General features: G+C 62.4%; 2 protein-coding genes across 5 annotated transcripts; one reads left to right on the top strand and one right to left on the bottom strand.

Annotated features, from left to right (window-relative positions):
* Positions 1-557: 557 nt before the first annotated feature.
* LOC134523008 (transmembrane protein 17B-like) lies at positions 558-2480 on the top strand. The gene is made up of 4 exons (XM_063351365.1): positions 558-815; positions 1114-1217; positions 1657-1770; positions 2160-2480. Exons 1-4 carry the CDS (start codon positions 698-700, stop codon positions 2478-2480), a joined length of 657 nt encoding a protein of 218 aa, XP_063207435.1. The 5' UTR covers positions 558-697.
* A 453-nt stretch (positions 2481-2933) lies between these two features.
* On the bottom strand, positions 2934-13677 carry P2RX6 (purinergic receptor P2X 6). Of its 4 annotated transcripts, none has more exons than XM_063351510.1 (12): positions 13469-13675; positions 13205-13358; positions 12937-13008; positions 8728-8803; positions 7923-8016; positions 7565-7645; positions 6632-6773; positions 6320-6429; positions 5736-5829; positions 4650-4715; positions 3865-3942; positions 2934-3363 (listed from the first exon to the last, which is right to left on the bottom strand). In XM_063351510.1, exons 1-12 carry the CDS (start codon positions 13603-13605, stop codon positions 3325-3327), a joined length of 1143 nt encoding a protein of 380 aa, XP_063207580.1. In that variant the 5' UTR covers positions 13606-13675; the 3' UTR covers positions 2934-3324. The 4 variants fall into 4 exon arrangements, 1 of the variants encoding a protein (XP_063207580.1); XR_010073204.1 differs by lacking the exon at positions 2934-3363 and adding an exon at positions 5437-5639 and having other exon boundaries at positions 3869-3942; positions 13469-13676; XR_010073205.1 differs by lacking the exon at positions 2934-3363 and adding an exon at positions 5437-5571 and having other exon boundaries at positions 3869-3942.
* Positions 13678-13732: the final 55 nt, after the last annotated feature.

Genomic DNA, 13732 nt, shown 5'->3' with positions numbered 1-13732 from the left:
CCCTTCTGGGGTGGGTTGGAGGCTGAAGCCCACGAGATGAGCCCAGGCCTGTTGGGTCGGGCTAACCGTGACGGCCCCGAAGCACCATCCCCTTTCCCTGCCATTCCCCTCTGGCTCAACCACCCTTTGGCACACACCGTTGTCCCCCCAGCCCTGCCCTCCCCAGAACCCCGGAGCCTGGATGGAGCTTGGGGATGCTGAGCAGCGTGGAGACCCCCCGGGGGCAGCCCCTTGGCAGGGGAGCTCACGGTGCTGAGCCTGGAGGCTTTGAAGAAGCGTTTCTGGCAAAGAGCATCATCCCCTCCCTGGGCGTCCTCATCTGTCAGGGGGTTCTGAACAATTCCATCGATACAAGCCGTCTGGGAGAGGGTGCGGAGGAGGAGAGCGCTGCCTGTGGGGCGCCCAGCCTGGGGACACCGCCGCGTCCCCATCACGGTGATGAGCACAACCTGCTGCTCATCCCCCCAGGCTGCTGTGGAGGGGAGACGCTCCGCGTCCCCGTGGCTCCCGCGTGGGCTCGGTGTCCCGGGAGGGAATTTTCCTTCCCCACATCCTCCTCCCAGCTCAGCAGCCCCGTCCCCGGGGGAGCCAATGGCCGGGTGGCCCCGCGCATTAGCCTGACATGTCATCCCATTAATTACCTTCTGGCTAATCCCGGCTGAGCCGGGCTGGGGCGAGCAGGGCTCGGCTGCCGGCCATGGCTGCGCACACCCCTCTGCCCCCCAACCTCCGCTGGGGCTTGGCGGCCTTCAGCGGCTCCCTCTTCATCAACAACAAGACGCGGGACAGTGGCGCTGCCCGCTCCTACCCCCCAGGTACAGGCAGGGGGACTCTCGGCCGCCCCGGGGGGTTGGGGGGGTGTGTGTGTGTGTTTGCTGTTGTTTCATCCCCGCGAGCCCACGCAGCGCATCACCAGCCCGCCCGGGCCCCTCCGAGCCGGGAGCACCCGAGGGGTCCCTGCACCCACCCACCGATGAGGGGGAGCAAAACCGAGCGCATTTTCTGCGAACAGCCGTTCTTGCTACCCAGCCGCCCCCCTCCCCGGGCTGCGAGGCAGAGGGTCCCTGCGGGCAGCCCTGCCTACCCCTGCCTACCCTGCCTACCCCTGCCTAGCCCACGAGGTGCTGGCCAGCCTGCCCCTCCAGATGATGCTCTACTTCAACGTCTACTACTTCCCGGTCTGGTTCCTGGCCGAGGGGATGATGCTGCAGCTGAAGGTACCATCCCATGTGGCACATGGTGGTGGTGGTGGGGGGGTCACCCCGCTGCTGCCCGATCCCCCCCCGCCGCGGGTGTACATGGGCAGGGGAGAGGGGAGCCTCTTCTAAATTAATGGGTACACACACACACATCCCCCCCCACACACGAGCAAAATGCCCTGTCCCACACAAGACAACGATGGCTCGCCTCCGGCTCCCCACCATGGAAATTGTGAGAACAACCCCCGGACTTTCCAGGCAGGGAAGGTTAAACTGGGAGGGCAGAGTGGGCAGGGCTGGGCACCAGCACTGGGGGGGGGGGGGGGGAGCTGGGCATTGGGCAATGGAGATGGGGTAGGTGGGCACGGGGAGCTGGGTACGGAGCACAGGGGAGGGGAAAGTGGTGGTGGAGAGCCCGGCCCGGTGCGCAGGGGCTGGGGCTGTGCTCCCATTACAGTACCAGCTGCTGCCTCGGCACTACCAGTTCCTGCTGGTCGCTGCCTTCCTCATCCTCTCGCTGGCCGAGGGCTCCCGTCTCTACCTGGGCTACGTGGGGAACCTGCAGGAGAAGGTGAGTGCCCTCTCTCTGCCCCGGCCCCACGTCCCCTGCGCTCGGTGAGAGCCCTGCTGGGGGATGCCGTGACTCCGCTGGACGTCCCTTCGCTCAGGACCCGAGCGCCCATCACCGCCCATTCCTCCTGGAGCGGTCCTGGGAGGGAATCGCGGGTGCGGGCAGGACGGGGACGCAGGGGGACGAAGGGGACCCACTCGCTCTCCTGCCGTATCCCCTCACTGTGCTGTGGGTGGGACGGTCCAGAGCCAGGCGCGACAGCATCTGACCGCGTCCAGGCACAGCTCCGTGTGGCAGGGACGTCCCCGGCCCTGAGGCCAGCAGAGCAGCTGACGCGGGGAGCTCCTGGGGCAGAGGGTGTCCCCCCACCTACCCATGGCTTCCCACAGGTGCCCGAGCTGGCCGGGTTCCTCCTCCTCTCCTTCCTGATCCAGCTCCCCCTCCTGCTCTTCCTGCTGAGCGACAGCCACGTCATCCGCCTGCCCCTGGAGATGGCCGTGCACAGCCTTTTCCTGGCCTTCCTCCTCGCCGAGATCCCGGCCGCCTTCCTCGCGCTGAAGACCATGACCAAGCAGCTGGCGGCACAGTTCTACCTGCGGCAGCTCAAGGAGGACGGCAGGGGACAGGGGGGGACAGGGGGGCAGGCAGCCGAGGAGGGGGCGATACTGTGGGACCCCACCATCCCACGCTGTCCCAGCAGGGAGCAATAAACGATGCTCGGACCCGGCCCCGCTCGCCTGCACACGCGGTGTTTTTGAGCTGGGGGGCTCAAGGCCTTGTGGGGGTTCCCAGAGCACCCCGCGGGCACGGACGTGGCCGGTCCTCGCCCCACACCAGGCCGGAGCAGGCGGGAACACGGGGCTCAGCACCCCCAAAATGCTCAGGCTCACGTGGGGGATGCGCTTGTCCTTGCTGAGGATCAGGAGGCAGGAATGGGGGGGTTGCAGGAGCCCCCCCATCAAGCACCCGCCCAGGGCTCAGCTCTTGAACCCTCCCTGGGGCTCCCCGGGGAGCTCCCCCCAGCATGGCAGGGGGGGGTGGTGGTGGTGTGAGGCCACCCCAGCTGGAAGCACGCAGGGTGCTGCGAGGTGCAACAGCGGCACCACAAAACCTTCGCCCACCCCCTCCCCGCAGGGCTAGAGACAGAGCAGAGCCCCCCCCCCTGCTTTCTCAACAGCTTTATTTCCTTGCACCCCCCGTTTTTCACGGGAAATAAGACCCAGGGCCACCTAGAACACGAAGCGCCAAGTGCTTTAAGCCTCCCGGGGCGAGCTGGGGCCAGTTGCTTCTCAGCAAGCGCTTGGTTCCCCCAGCAGCTCCGTGGCAGGGCTCTGCTGGCTCCCCGGCCGGTCAGGGGATGGCTTTGCGCCCCAGGAGCCAAGAACTTCCGCTGCTGTTCCTCCAGGACACGCAGACCCTAACCCCCAGCAGCGCACGCTCGGCTCAGGAGAACCGGGCCGCCTCCAGGGGGGCCGCAGCCATGGCCCCCGTCACATCTACCTGGAGGTCGCTCCAGAGCGAAGGATGCTCGTGGTGGCGCGCTCCCCGCTGTCCCTAGGCCGCGGGCTCCCTCTCACCTTTAGGGGGTTTTGCCTGCGAAACGAAGAGGGGCATCTTAGCATCCTAGAGACAAGGGGGCAGCCCAGGGGGGTGGGTCCTGCGCCGCCCTGCTCAGCCCCACGCCACCAGATGCCTTGTTGGAGGCCTCCAACTCCACTCGCAATTTGAGATGGATCATTAGGAACAACCTTCCCGCCCACAGCAGGACGGTGCAGCCCCAGTTCAAGGGGAGCTGGGGGAGCTCTCGTCCTCGGAGGTTTCTAAGATGGGCGCTGAGGTGGTGGCACGGCTCTCCCCGCACCAGCTGGGTCCCTCCCTCCCCCTCTGCAGCCCGTTGCCATTAAACTTGGACGAGTTTAATCTCTCCGAGGTTCGATTCAGACCAGGCCCAAGAGGCGAAGACTAAGAACTGCTCCGCCGGGGTTTTCCCACATCTGGGGAACCGAGCTTTAACCCAAGGGCAGAAAAAAATCACTAAACCCGCTTGCAAAACTTCACGCCAACCTCATCTCTCCGAAGCGGCCCCGTCCTTACCTCCTCGAACTTCTCCTTCCAGTAGAAGTCAGCCTTCGCATCCAGGTAGAGCAGAACCAGGTCACAGACCACGGTGGCCTGGAGACAGACAGAGCGGGGCAGCCGGCGGCGACACCTCCCGCCGCAGCACCGGCCCCCTCTGCCCCGGCTCCCACCCAGCCCCGCAGCCAGCGAGCCTGACCTGCCCCCGGCCACCCAGGCAGCTCCGGCGGGTCTCCCTGGCCCAGCCTGCTCCGTCAGCTGCCCAGGAGGCTAGTGGCCATCCGGGTTGCCACGCACGGGCGCAGGGCTGCTCCAGCAGAGAGCTGCTGTCGCAGCCGCGCCAGGGGCTGGGAGGAAGGAGGGGGCGGGTGGGGGGCCCAGGCTCCCCCCTGTTCTGCCGAAAGGGAAGAGCCGCAGAAGCGCCCTAACAAGGGGCCGCCCCATCTTGATGGCCACAGCGCCATCGTCCCTGCTGCGGCCAGATGCCGGCTCCCCTTACAGTCAGGGAGAAACACCCGGAGGGGACGCTCTCTCCTGCGGGAGGCAGCTGGAACGGACCAGCCAGCAACACGCCTTCCCGGGGTCACACAAACACCCGGCTTCCGGGAGATGTGCCCCAGAGAGCGCTCAGGATCCTTGATACAGCAGCGTCGTTACGATGGCAAACAGGAAAACGGGAGGTAACACCCCGCCAGACAACCCCCCTCTCCTTCCCGGGCTGACAGGCACTCCGGAGAAACAACGGATGAGTGGCAAATCCCAACCCACGGAGCAGAGAAAAAGAGCGTATCTGGAATACTCACGGCACCAAAGAAGGCGATGCCGGTGCCGAAGCTCACGGCAGCAGGAACGATGCTGAACTTCCCGGCCTGGTGAGAAAGCGGGTGGAGGGGGAAGAGAGTGGGTGGAAGGCGGCGCGGGCGGTGGGACCGGCCCTGCCGGGCAGCGTGCTCAAAGCCAGGGAGGTGCCGGAGGAAACCGGGACCGTTTCTCCGTGCTCAGCTGTAGGAACCTGACTGCTATGGCCTTGACCCAAAACCCCTGCGGCTGCCAAAGAAGGGGCTGAGGCAGCTGAGGTTTCTGTGACCCCTCCTGCCGCAGGACCCCAGCGGCTGCCGCCCACAGAGCTACATCCCAGCGAGCACCAGACATGGCCCCGGTGGGACACGTCCCTCTGCCCAAATGAGTCTGGTGTCTCTGGGCAGAGAGAGTTTTGGGTTCCTGTCTCTCTCCCGGCTGTCCCCTTCTGCTCCTCACCTCCCAGGCCTGGTCTCGCTACCCAGCAGTGGTGTCCCCTGTCCTGCACCACGTGCTTTGCCCTCTTCAGGGGAAAAGGCCACTGCTAAGCAGGACAGGCCAGCTGGGGACATCTCTCGGGGTGACAAGTCCCCTCAGCACAGGCTCCATCTTGCACAGCTGAGAACCGAGTTTGTCAGTGACGCTGCGCGGAGCGGCATCAGTCATGCCCGTGCCTTTTCTCTCCGAGGTTACAATTAATCAAGAAGGGATTAATTGTCCGTGTTTTTGCAGGGTGCTCCCACCACGAGACCCACAGGGACGCTCAGAGGCCCTCTGCCCAGGCAAGCTCACCTCGCCTACAGGGTCCAGCACGTCACAACACCCGTGTCAGATCCTCAGCGAGGGAAGCCTCCCTGCTCAGGGAACTACCAAGAAGCTTCTCTTCAAATGGGAGAGACCATTTTTCCCTGCTCTGCTTGGAAAACCCTGGGAAGAGGTGAAGAGCTCAGCCAGGGCGGGGGAGAAGCGACGGCAGCGGGAAGCCACGGGGCTGGCTGCAGGAGAGAGCAGCAGGGAAGCGGTGCGAGGTGTCAGCCCCGGTGAGGAGGCTGCCAGGACTGTACACGCGGGGTCTGCGGAGGAGCTGGTACCTGGCCGAGCACGGAGATGTCGAAGCGGATGCCGTAGAGCTTCAGCAGGTTCCGGTAGAGCCGTCGTTGGGAGTCCCAGAAGTAGGAGGCGGTTCTGCGGGAAGAGATCGGACGCGGCTCAGAAAGCCACGGCGGCCCCGCGCAGGCAGCGAGGGAACATGGCTGCCAGCACCGCGGGCGATTCCTGGGGCTACCGTGTGCCTGCGCACACCTTGTGTCCAACGGGCTGGGACGTGGGCGATGGTGCACGTGCCGCCACGACTCACCAGCTCGGCATCAGCAGCCGGGCATCGGCAGCCACTTGGCACCCAGCCGGGGTCACTGGGAGCACCAAGTGCGCCCAGTTCGGGGTCAGCGCGGGCAGGACAGCCGCATGTCCCTGCCCTCAGGCTCTGCAGCTCCAAACAGAGCAGAGCTACAAGGTGTGGGAACTACCACGGCACCCCGGGACCGACAGACCCTGCGCCGAGTTACCATGTCCCGATGGCCCCCCGCTGCTCCTTTCAGAGCATCGAAAGGGATCCAAACAATTGCCGCGCGCTCAACCCGCAGGCCCATGGTGGCCACCGTGCCAGCACCCTCACCTGAAATTGTACCCCCTGTCCTGCAGGCTGAAGGAGTACCGCGGCTGGCACTCGGCAGCGGGGCGATCCAGGTTGCAGTCCCACTCGATGCGAACTCCGATGCTCCCCCCCTGAAAAAACACATTTTATTCCAAGAGAAATTCCAGGGATCAGAGATTTGCCGAGTTCTTTACTGTTCCGATGTTCACAGGTCACACATCCCCTTCGCATTTCAGGGGGCAGTCCCGTCCCCCGCCCCTTGCCCCACATCCTTGGGGAATTTGGAGTCATCTTCCATACTTTTTTAATAATTAAAAAAAAAAAAAAAAGCACCAGCAGAGCGAGGTCTCCAAAGGTCTCTCCAGCTGCCTCCACCATGTCACGGACACGGAAGACGGGGCAGAAAGGTTTGAAGAATGGATGGTACGTGCAGCTCTTGAAATAGGTGGGGTCATCGGTTTGCAAAGTGTTGCACCTGAAACGGAGGGAGAGGGGGAGCTGTCACGGGTGGAGGGGGGCGGGGGAGGTCAGGGAGCCCTGAAAAGGACACTCTCCCGCTGCTGTGGGACCGCTAACGCTCCCGCTTCGGGGGGGAGACGGTCATTGCCTCTCCTAAAGCCTCAGTTGGAGAGAGGGGGGAAGGAAACCGGCCCAGCGAAACCCCACGTGGAGTTATCATCCTTTACAGCACCCGCCATGGTCCTTCCCCGCCCAGCTCCTCTCCTCCACCTCTGCCTTTGCGCTTCTCCTTTCTTCTCCCGGCACCCGGCTCCCACCGCCAGGAGACACAACGACCCAGCCTGAGTTACCGCTCCAGGGGCCGCCCCAGGCCGCGTCTCCGCCAGGCTAAGGCAGCGCCGTCAGCACGCCCAGGGCTGGGAGGCCAGCGCAGCCCTTCACTGGGCCTCTGAAACCATTTTGCAGGGACTAAAATGCAAAAATATACGGGGTAAAGTGAGCCCTTGGGAACGACTGGCCTCGTCCAGCTCCGTCTGCCGTGCTCGAGGCAGGGAGACGGACACCGATCTCTCTCTCCGAGGGCTCCCCATCCCACTGCTCTTACATCTGCAAACACAGGTACCGCCGAAGCGACCGGCGCTCTCCTGAAAACCCTACCCTGAACGGCAACTGCCCGAGCCACCGCCCAGCCTGGGCGGCTCATGGCTTCTTGACCACCTTGGCTGCTCGGCCTCCCGGCAGAGAAGCTCAGCGCGCAGGCTGGACCAGGCTGCGGGCACGGTCTGGCTGGAGGAGCGCCATACTTACTTGGAGAAGTTAAACTTGGTGAAGTGGACAGTACTTTTTATAAAGAGAGTGGAATTCTCCGCCTCAGCCAGAAGAGGTTTCCTGGAAAACAACCACCAACGAACTCAAGTTTTGCACAGCGGCCAAGGCACGTCCCCGTCCCCCCTCGCTCGGCAGTCGCTTCCACCATCCTGGGACTTTGGCTACAACGGACAGTTGCAAGAAATGCTCTTGCGTGAAGTTCTCTGGCCGGCAGACCAACGTCAAAGACCTCCCTGAGCCCGGCTGCCCCTCGGGCGAGTGTGATCAGGCCCCTGGTTACACAGAAGGACGGCGCCAGAGCTCCCAACGCCCGCCGTCCCCTCGCCCCGCGCCTCACCTGGGCAGGGTGTTGTTCTCCACAGGACACCAGCCGTAGATCTCGCAGGTGGAATGGGTGGCGTTGAACATCACGCACTTCCCAGTTTTTATCCCTAGAAACAAGACAAGGTATATATCATTTACTGTGAGTTTTCAAAACGTCTTCTCTGCAGCTCCCCTGCCGGGATAGCGGCCACTGGCTTGTTGTGGCCTTCTCACAACCTGAGCCACAAAGATGACGCTGGAATCGTCTTCGGTGTTTTCCCCACCCAACAGCTTCCCTGTGAAACCTTCCCTCGAGGCCGAAGGGCAAGGAGCTGTTTTCCAAAGACAAGCGGCCGCTCGCTGCTGTCGGCGCCTGTCCGTCCAGCCGCAGCCTCTCCTGCCCCGTGGCTCCCCGGGTGGGAGCAGAACCGGCTGGGACAATCCCCCCCCCGCCAACCCCGGCCAAAGCTTTGGCAACCGACCTCCCAGAGCTGCAATAAATACCCTTTGCCAGCTGAACTCACGTGGGGGCTGCTAATATTCCTGAGCGTGAAATAAAAGCCGGGTTTTGTTACGAAAGGAAAACCCGCCCATCACACGGCACACCGGTTCCCGTCCCAGCACCGCAACCAAAGCGACCCCGGGTTTGCCGCGGCAGCGCCTTGTGCCCGCAGCGCCTGCCCACCCGGCCGCCACACGGCGCTCGAAGGTTCTGCCAAGAATAAACGGCTGGAGAGCACTTCACCAAGCGCTTTGTGGATCCGTTTGCCACCAAGCACGAGGAATTAAATGACTTTATGGGTTTTGTGGTTGTTTTTTTTTTGCAAAACACCGCGTACCGTTGCCACGAAGCACTGGGGTTCCCGTGGGACAGTCTGCATCTTCCCCGCACGCCGCGTCGAGAACAGAGGGGCTCTGAGAGAGACGGAGAGAAGCGCTCTCACCCCGCTGCCCGGCCACCCCGGGCCACGCCGTCACTCACTCCCACTTCCGCGCTGCCGCTCCTGCTTCTCCCAGCACGTCCCCAGCGCTTACAGAAGCCACCCGCCACATCCAGAAGCCGGGCAGCCTCCAGCCAGCGAGGAGAGAAGCATCTCCAGGGACAATCCTTCCCGCCGGTCCCTCCGCTCCCTGGGGCACTCACCTCCTCTGCCCCGGCGGCAGAGGAAGCCTCAGGAGATAGCTCGGACCCCTCGGCTGGGATTGGGAACAAGCACCGTTGGGTTTGGGAGGGACTTAATGGCAGAGCCCATCAAGCGCTTTGTAAATCACCACCACGATTCCCCCCGGGAAAGGACTGAAGAGACCCTAAATACAGCGTAACACAAGTTTTACAAGAGGTGTGGAAAGCTTCACCCTCACTCCGGCCAGGAGCAGCAAAAAGCTCCTCTTCAAACCCAGAGAGACGACGGCAGGTGGGGGAATGGGAATAACACCTTTCCCAGGTACTCCCAGGCCACGGCAGGAGTCACCAGCCCCTTGGAAACCCACCTCCCCAAGCCCGGAGGGACACGGAGGCCCAAAGGCAGGTGGAGAAACCCCAGTTACGGAGTCCGAAGAAGCGGGGCTCTGCCAGGGCCCCCCAGAGCTGTCCCAGGAGTGAAACCAGTTCCAGTTTCACACCAGTTCCAGGTGCGAAAGCCACCGTAATGAGCTGAGAGGAACTGCTCCCTGAAGCACCTTTGGGCCGGGGACACACACACGCACACCCAGCCTAGCGGTATGGGAATCATTATGGGATGCAGGAGAAGAGCATTTTTGGATTGCACAGGATATTTAGGGGATGAGATGTTTAGGGGAGGAAGAAAAGGCAGGGAAAGGGAGGGATCTAGGTGAGCCGAGGAGGAACAAAGATCGGAAAATAGAGGGCTAAAAGGCTGCAAAGGACTGGCTGCAGGTAAAGAGCTGCCCCGAACATCACCAGCACAGCCTGGCCTGTCCTCGGACCAACTCCATTCCTAACTATTTTCCTGGCCGAGGGGCTCTATTCCGCACGTGCACGTGGAGGTCTAAGTGCCACAAGCTGGAGTGGGACCACTGGTGGCAGAGGTCCATGCCCCTGGGTGCCACCAGCTCCAGCAAGCGCAGGAGGGATTCTCAGCCAACATGGGGCCGGACAAGCCAGCGAGGAGGTGAAGGGGCCCAGGAGCAAGGGGGGGATGCCTAAGGGCAAGCCCACGGAGCTACCGGAGGGAGCGGGGAGTCCCGTCTGACTGCTGGAGAGGGGTGGCTACTGGATTCATGCCCCTCAGCCCCACCGATGGCCCACTCGTAGCTTGCAGGACTCGCCTGCAATGCTGTAATAAGCACTCGCGAGAGCGCTTTGTCGTCCTGGATTCAAATCAGATGTCACGGATTCAGCCTCCAGAAGGACCCGGACAACAGATCTTTGCTGGCGAGTGTGTCAGTCCCTTCCCAAGTCCAGGTAACAAGACACACGCCAAGTGCCACTGGGCAGACAGACACCTCTGGGCGTTCAGGGCATGCAAGCTGCGAACCTCGGGAGAAATTCAGGTACTGAAGTCTCTGATGGTGTTACAGAAAACCTAAAACCTGACCAAGAAGCTTTCAGCCTCCTGTACCCAATTTTTCGTGGAATTGAGCCTTGGAAAAAAAAAAAAAAAAAAAAAAATACTGTGGGTGCCGGCATTTTCCACAGGGATGATCCAAACCAGGTTCCATGTGCCACCAGTGCATTGTGAGAGAAGCGGAGAGATCTAGACTCGGTTAAAAGCCCTCATGGGGACCTGGATCTGTGCTCCTAAAGCTCTCGAAACCATCACCGCATCTTGGCTGTGTAAGGGTCTAAAAGCTCGGGAAAAATCGGGAGTAACAAGTTGTTTTTTTTTTTTCGAGGAACCTGCCCAAGAACGGCAGGTTTGGGACACGACAGGAATTCAGTGCAGGCTTCCTGACAGGCAGGCGACCGGGTACACGTTTTTCAGAAGACATCCCCCAGGGTGCTCACCGCAGAGCTCCGAGGCTGCTCCGGGTTCAGTGCACTTGTGTTCCTGGGACAGGGGTGATTTCAGACAGGGGCAGCAAAGACGGGCCTGTACTACCCGCAGAGATCTGTGCCTAAACGCGTGGGACCTCAGGGCTCAAAGGTTTGAATTTACTTTCTGTAGTCACAAATACGTGGGTACAGAATGACTTGATTGTTAATCTTAGCGGCAACAATTGCCGATTCAGGGCCCTCGACAGCTGTGCAGCCACGTGCCAGGGGCCGGGAAGCAAAGCGAACCTTCTCGGAGAGCAAACCGCCAGCAGCATCACACGTGAGCAAAGAAGGATGAGGCTTCTCCTCCCAAAAATCCATCACCTCTCTCGTCCCCTTAGGACGCGGTCCTGCGCTGCTCGGGGCCGGGACCAGCGCTGCTCATGTGCGCATCCGTCAGCGGCATCTGGACCCGTAAGAGCTGAGCACAGCTGGATGTGCCAAGGACCATGATTTAAGTGAAATGGCCCCTTAGCCCCAGAGCTTGCACCCGGACGGAGCGGATGCACTGTACGACTAATGCCTCCCAAGCTTTAAGTCTATTTTCATCATCTTCATTAACCTGCAAATTAGAGGCAGAGGGTTTCCAACCACTGAAAGCATTTGAGGTCAACACCGAAAGGTCTCCCTAAGAGGTAAGTCGCAGCTCAACACAGACCTCACCTGCTAAAACAACCCGACCTCTGCTCGGGTGCTGCCTCTGGCCCCAGCCGGGCTTTTCCCTGGTCTGCCAGGGACAGAATATTTTGGTTAACGGAGAATACTCAGAACTTCCTGCGAAGTCAAAAGCTGTCACTGCTAAATCTTCAAAGCTTTCCAAACATGAATATCAGCTGCCAGCTCCAAAGCCAGGAGCTGAGAGGCTGCTGGAAAGCAGCACGGGGTGAAGGCTGTGACGGGCACGCGGACGCCCACGGCACCGTAGCGGGATGAAATGCTCTGTTCTCTCTGTACCCTTGCCTTGCACAATGCAAAAATAAGCATCCAGAGACGCCCACGGCTGCCTGGGAGAGAGCCCGGGAGCGCTCTCTGGCACATCCTCCTGGCCATCCGTACTTTAGGAGTTCTCAACATTTTCAAGAAGGATCATCAGCACCGTTTTCCCCGACCCAAACCCTGGGGTCGCCCCCTCCTCTTGCACAGCCTGCGGGGTTTGGAGAGCAGCCCAGCCCGGTAGCCTGCGGCACGGGCCGAACTGGAGGAGGCTGGGCACCGCAAAAGCCAAAGGGACCATTAGGACAAGCAGTGCTTGGCTCGGGCACGAGGTGCCAGCCGTGACTTTGCTTAAAAGACATTTGCTCCTGCCTGCCAAGCAGGGTCCAGTCGAGGGGCTGGCCTGAATCCAGCCTTCAAGGGAAGGCTTCTCCCTGAGAACACGTACCGCTAAGCGCTGGGAAGCCACCTCGCACTTGTGCTCCATTCCTCCTAAAAATAGGACGCTAAGATGGAGAGGACACTAGCCCCGCAGCAGGGCGTTACAAAGGAACAAGGCAGGGGTATCCATGGAGCGCGTGGAAAAGCAGCATGAAAAATGGCAGAAGAGAGGTAAGAGAACGGAGCGGCAAGCCGAGAAACCAGGAATATACGTGAGACTGGAGAAGGAACACGGTTAACACGTGTCACCCGGGGATGGCAGTACCGCAACGGGGCAACACAGCTCGGCCCGCGCCTCGTCCAAAGGCAGGGCAAAGCCTGCAAAGGTCACAGAGCGTCCCCACCCCTCAAGAAGCCCAGAGGGCTGGTGAGGAGACCCAACGGACCGTGTCCCCCTCCTCCTGGTCACCACAAGACCCTGGCCGGCCTGCTGGGACACACACCTTGGTCGGTGCCGGCGTGACGGAGCAAAAGCAAGCGAGCCGGGAAGATCTCCAGAGCCATGCGAATGAGGGAATGAGTTTTGCTGGGAATAAATAGGTTTTTTTTTTTCATTCTGTCAGGCCTTGCACGGGGTTTCGCCGGGTTCCGACACAACGGCGCTGACAGGGGTTACGAACCGAACCCCCCCCCCGCCCCCCAAGCGCCGGGCTACGGACCAGCGCAGCCAACTCACCTCGGGACACTTGCCCTGGGCTTGCTCTGCTGTGGCGATGAAGTTGGTCACCAGAAACAGCACGTTTTCTCCCTGGGAAGCGAGAAGGCGCCTTCAGGGGGGGGGACTGACGCCGTTGCACCCCCCAGCAGCGAAACAACACAGGAATTGCCTTTTTTTAAGGCGTTATAACAGACAACGCCAACCTCGCCTGGCCTTTCCCAAGGGTTTTACCACAGGTCTCTGCACACACCCTCCCCCCCACCCCACCCCCGGGGCCGGGCCGTACCTGGGGGGGCCGGCCGAGCTCCGCCGCGTCCCACAGCCGCCGGCCCGCGCCCCCCGCCGCCGCCGCCGCCGCCGCCCCCTTCAGCTTGGTGACCACGGCGGCGCGGGGGGCGCGGTCGCTCTCCTGGTAGCCCTTCCGCACCAGCAGCACCCACCTGCGGAGGGGCAGCGGGGCGAGAGGCGCTGAAGGCACCCCGGCCCGCCCCGCCGTCCCCGGGAGGGCCGGGCCCCGGCGGGCGGCGGCGGCGGGAGGGGAGCGCCCTACCCGAAGAGGTAGCCCAGCACGCCGAGCTGGAGCAGGCGGTGCAGCAGCCCGATCCGCCGGTTCCGCGTCAGGGCGAACTTCGCCGTCTTGTAGTCGAGCAGCCCGTCACAGGGACCGCCCGCCGCCGCGCCCGCCATGGCGGCCGGGGACTGCGGGAACGGCGCCGCGCCCCGCCCCTCTGCGCACAAGCCCCGCCCCTCCGCGCCAAAACCACGCCCCCCTGCGTCAAGCCCAGTCCCCCACAAGCCACCCCCTCCGCGGCGA

This window comes from Chroicocephalus ridibundus, chromosome 13, assembly GCF_963924245.1.
Source record: "Chroicocephalus ridibundus chromosome 13, bChrRid1.1, whole genome shotgun sequence".
NCBI classification, from domain to species: domain Eukaryota; kingdom Metazoa; phylum Chordata; class Aves; order Charadriiformes; family Laridae; genus Chroicocephalus; species Chroicocephalus ridibundus.
Note: the sequence above shows the minus strand (reverse complement) of the source record. Positions and strands in the feature narration are given on the sequence as shown.

What these genes read in the sequence shown, in the direction of transcription:
- LOC134523008 (XM_063351365.1), top strand. Translation starts at nt 698, where the DNA reads ATGGCTGCGCACACCCCTCTGCCCCCCAACCTCCGCTGGGGCTTGGCG. An exon ending in TGCCCGCTCCTACCCCCCAG is followed by an intron (nt 816 to 1,113) that starts GTACAGGCAGGG and finishes ACCCCTGCCTAG; the next exon opens with CCCACGAGGTGCTGGCCAGC. An exon ending in TGGGGAACCTGCAGGAGAAG is followed by an intron (nt 1,771 to 2,159) that starts GTGAGTGCCCTC and finishes GGCTTCCCACAG; the next exon opens with GTGCCCGAGCTGGCCGGGTT.
- P2RX6 (XM_063351510.1), bottom strand. Translation starts at nt 13,605, where the DNA reads ATGGCGGGCGCGGCGGCGGGCGGTCCCTGTGACGGGCTGCTCGACTAC. An exon ending in GTGCTGGGCTACCTCTTCGG is followed by an intron (nt 13,359 to 13,468) that starts GTAGGGCGCTCC and finishes GCCCCTCCGCAG; the next exon opens with GTGGGTGCTGCTGGTGCGGA. An exon ending in GAGAACAACACCCTGCCCAG is followed by an intron (nt 7,646 to 7,922) that starts GTGAGGCGCGGG and finishes GTTGTTTTCCAG; the next exon opens with GAAACCTCTTCTGGCTGAGG.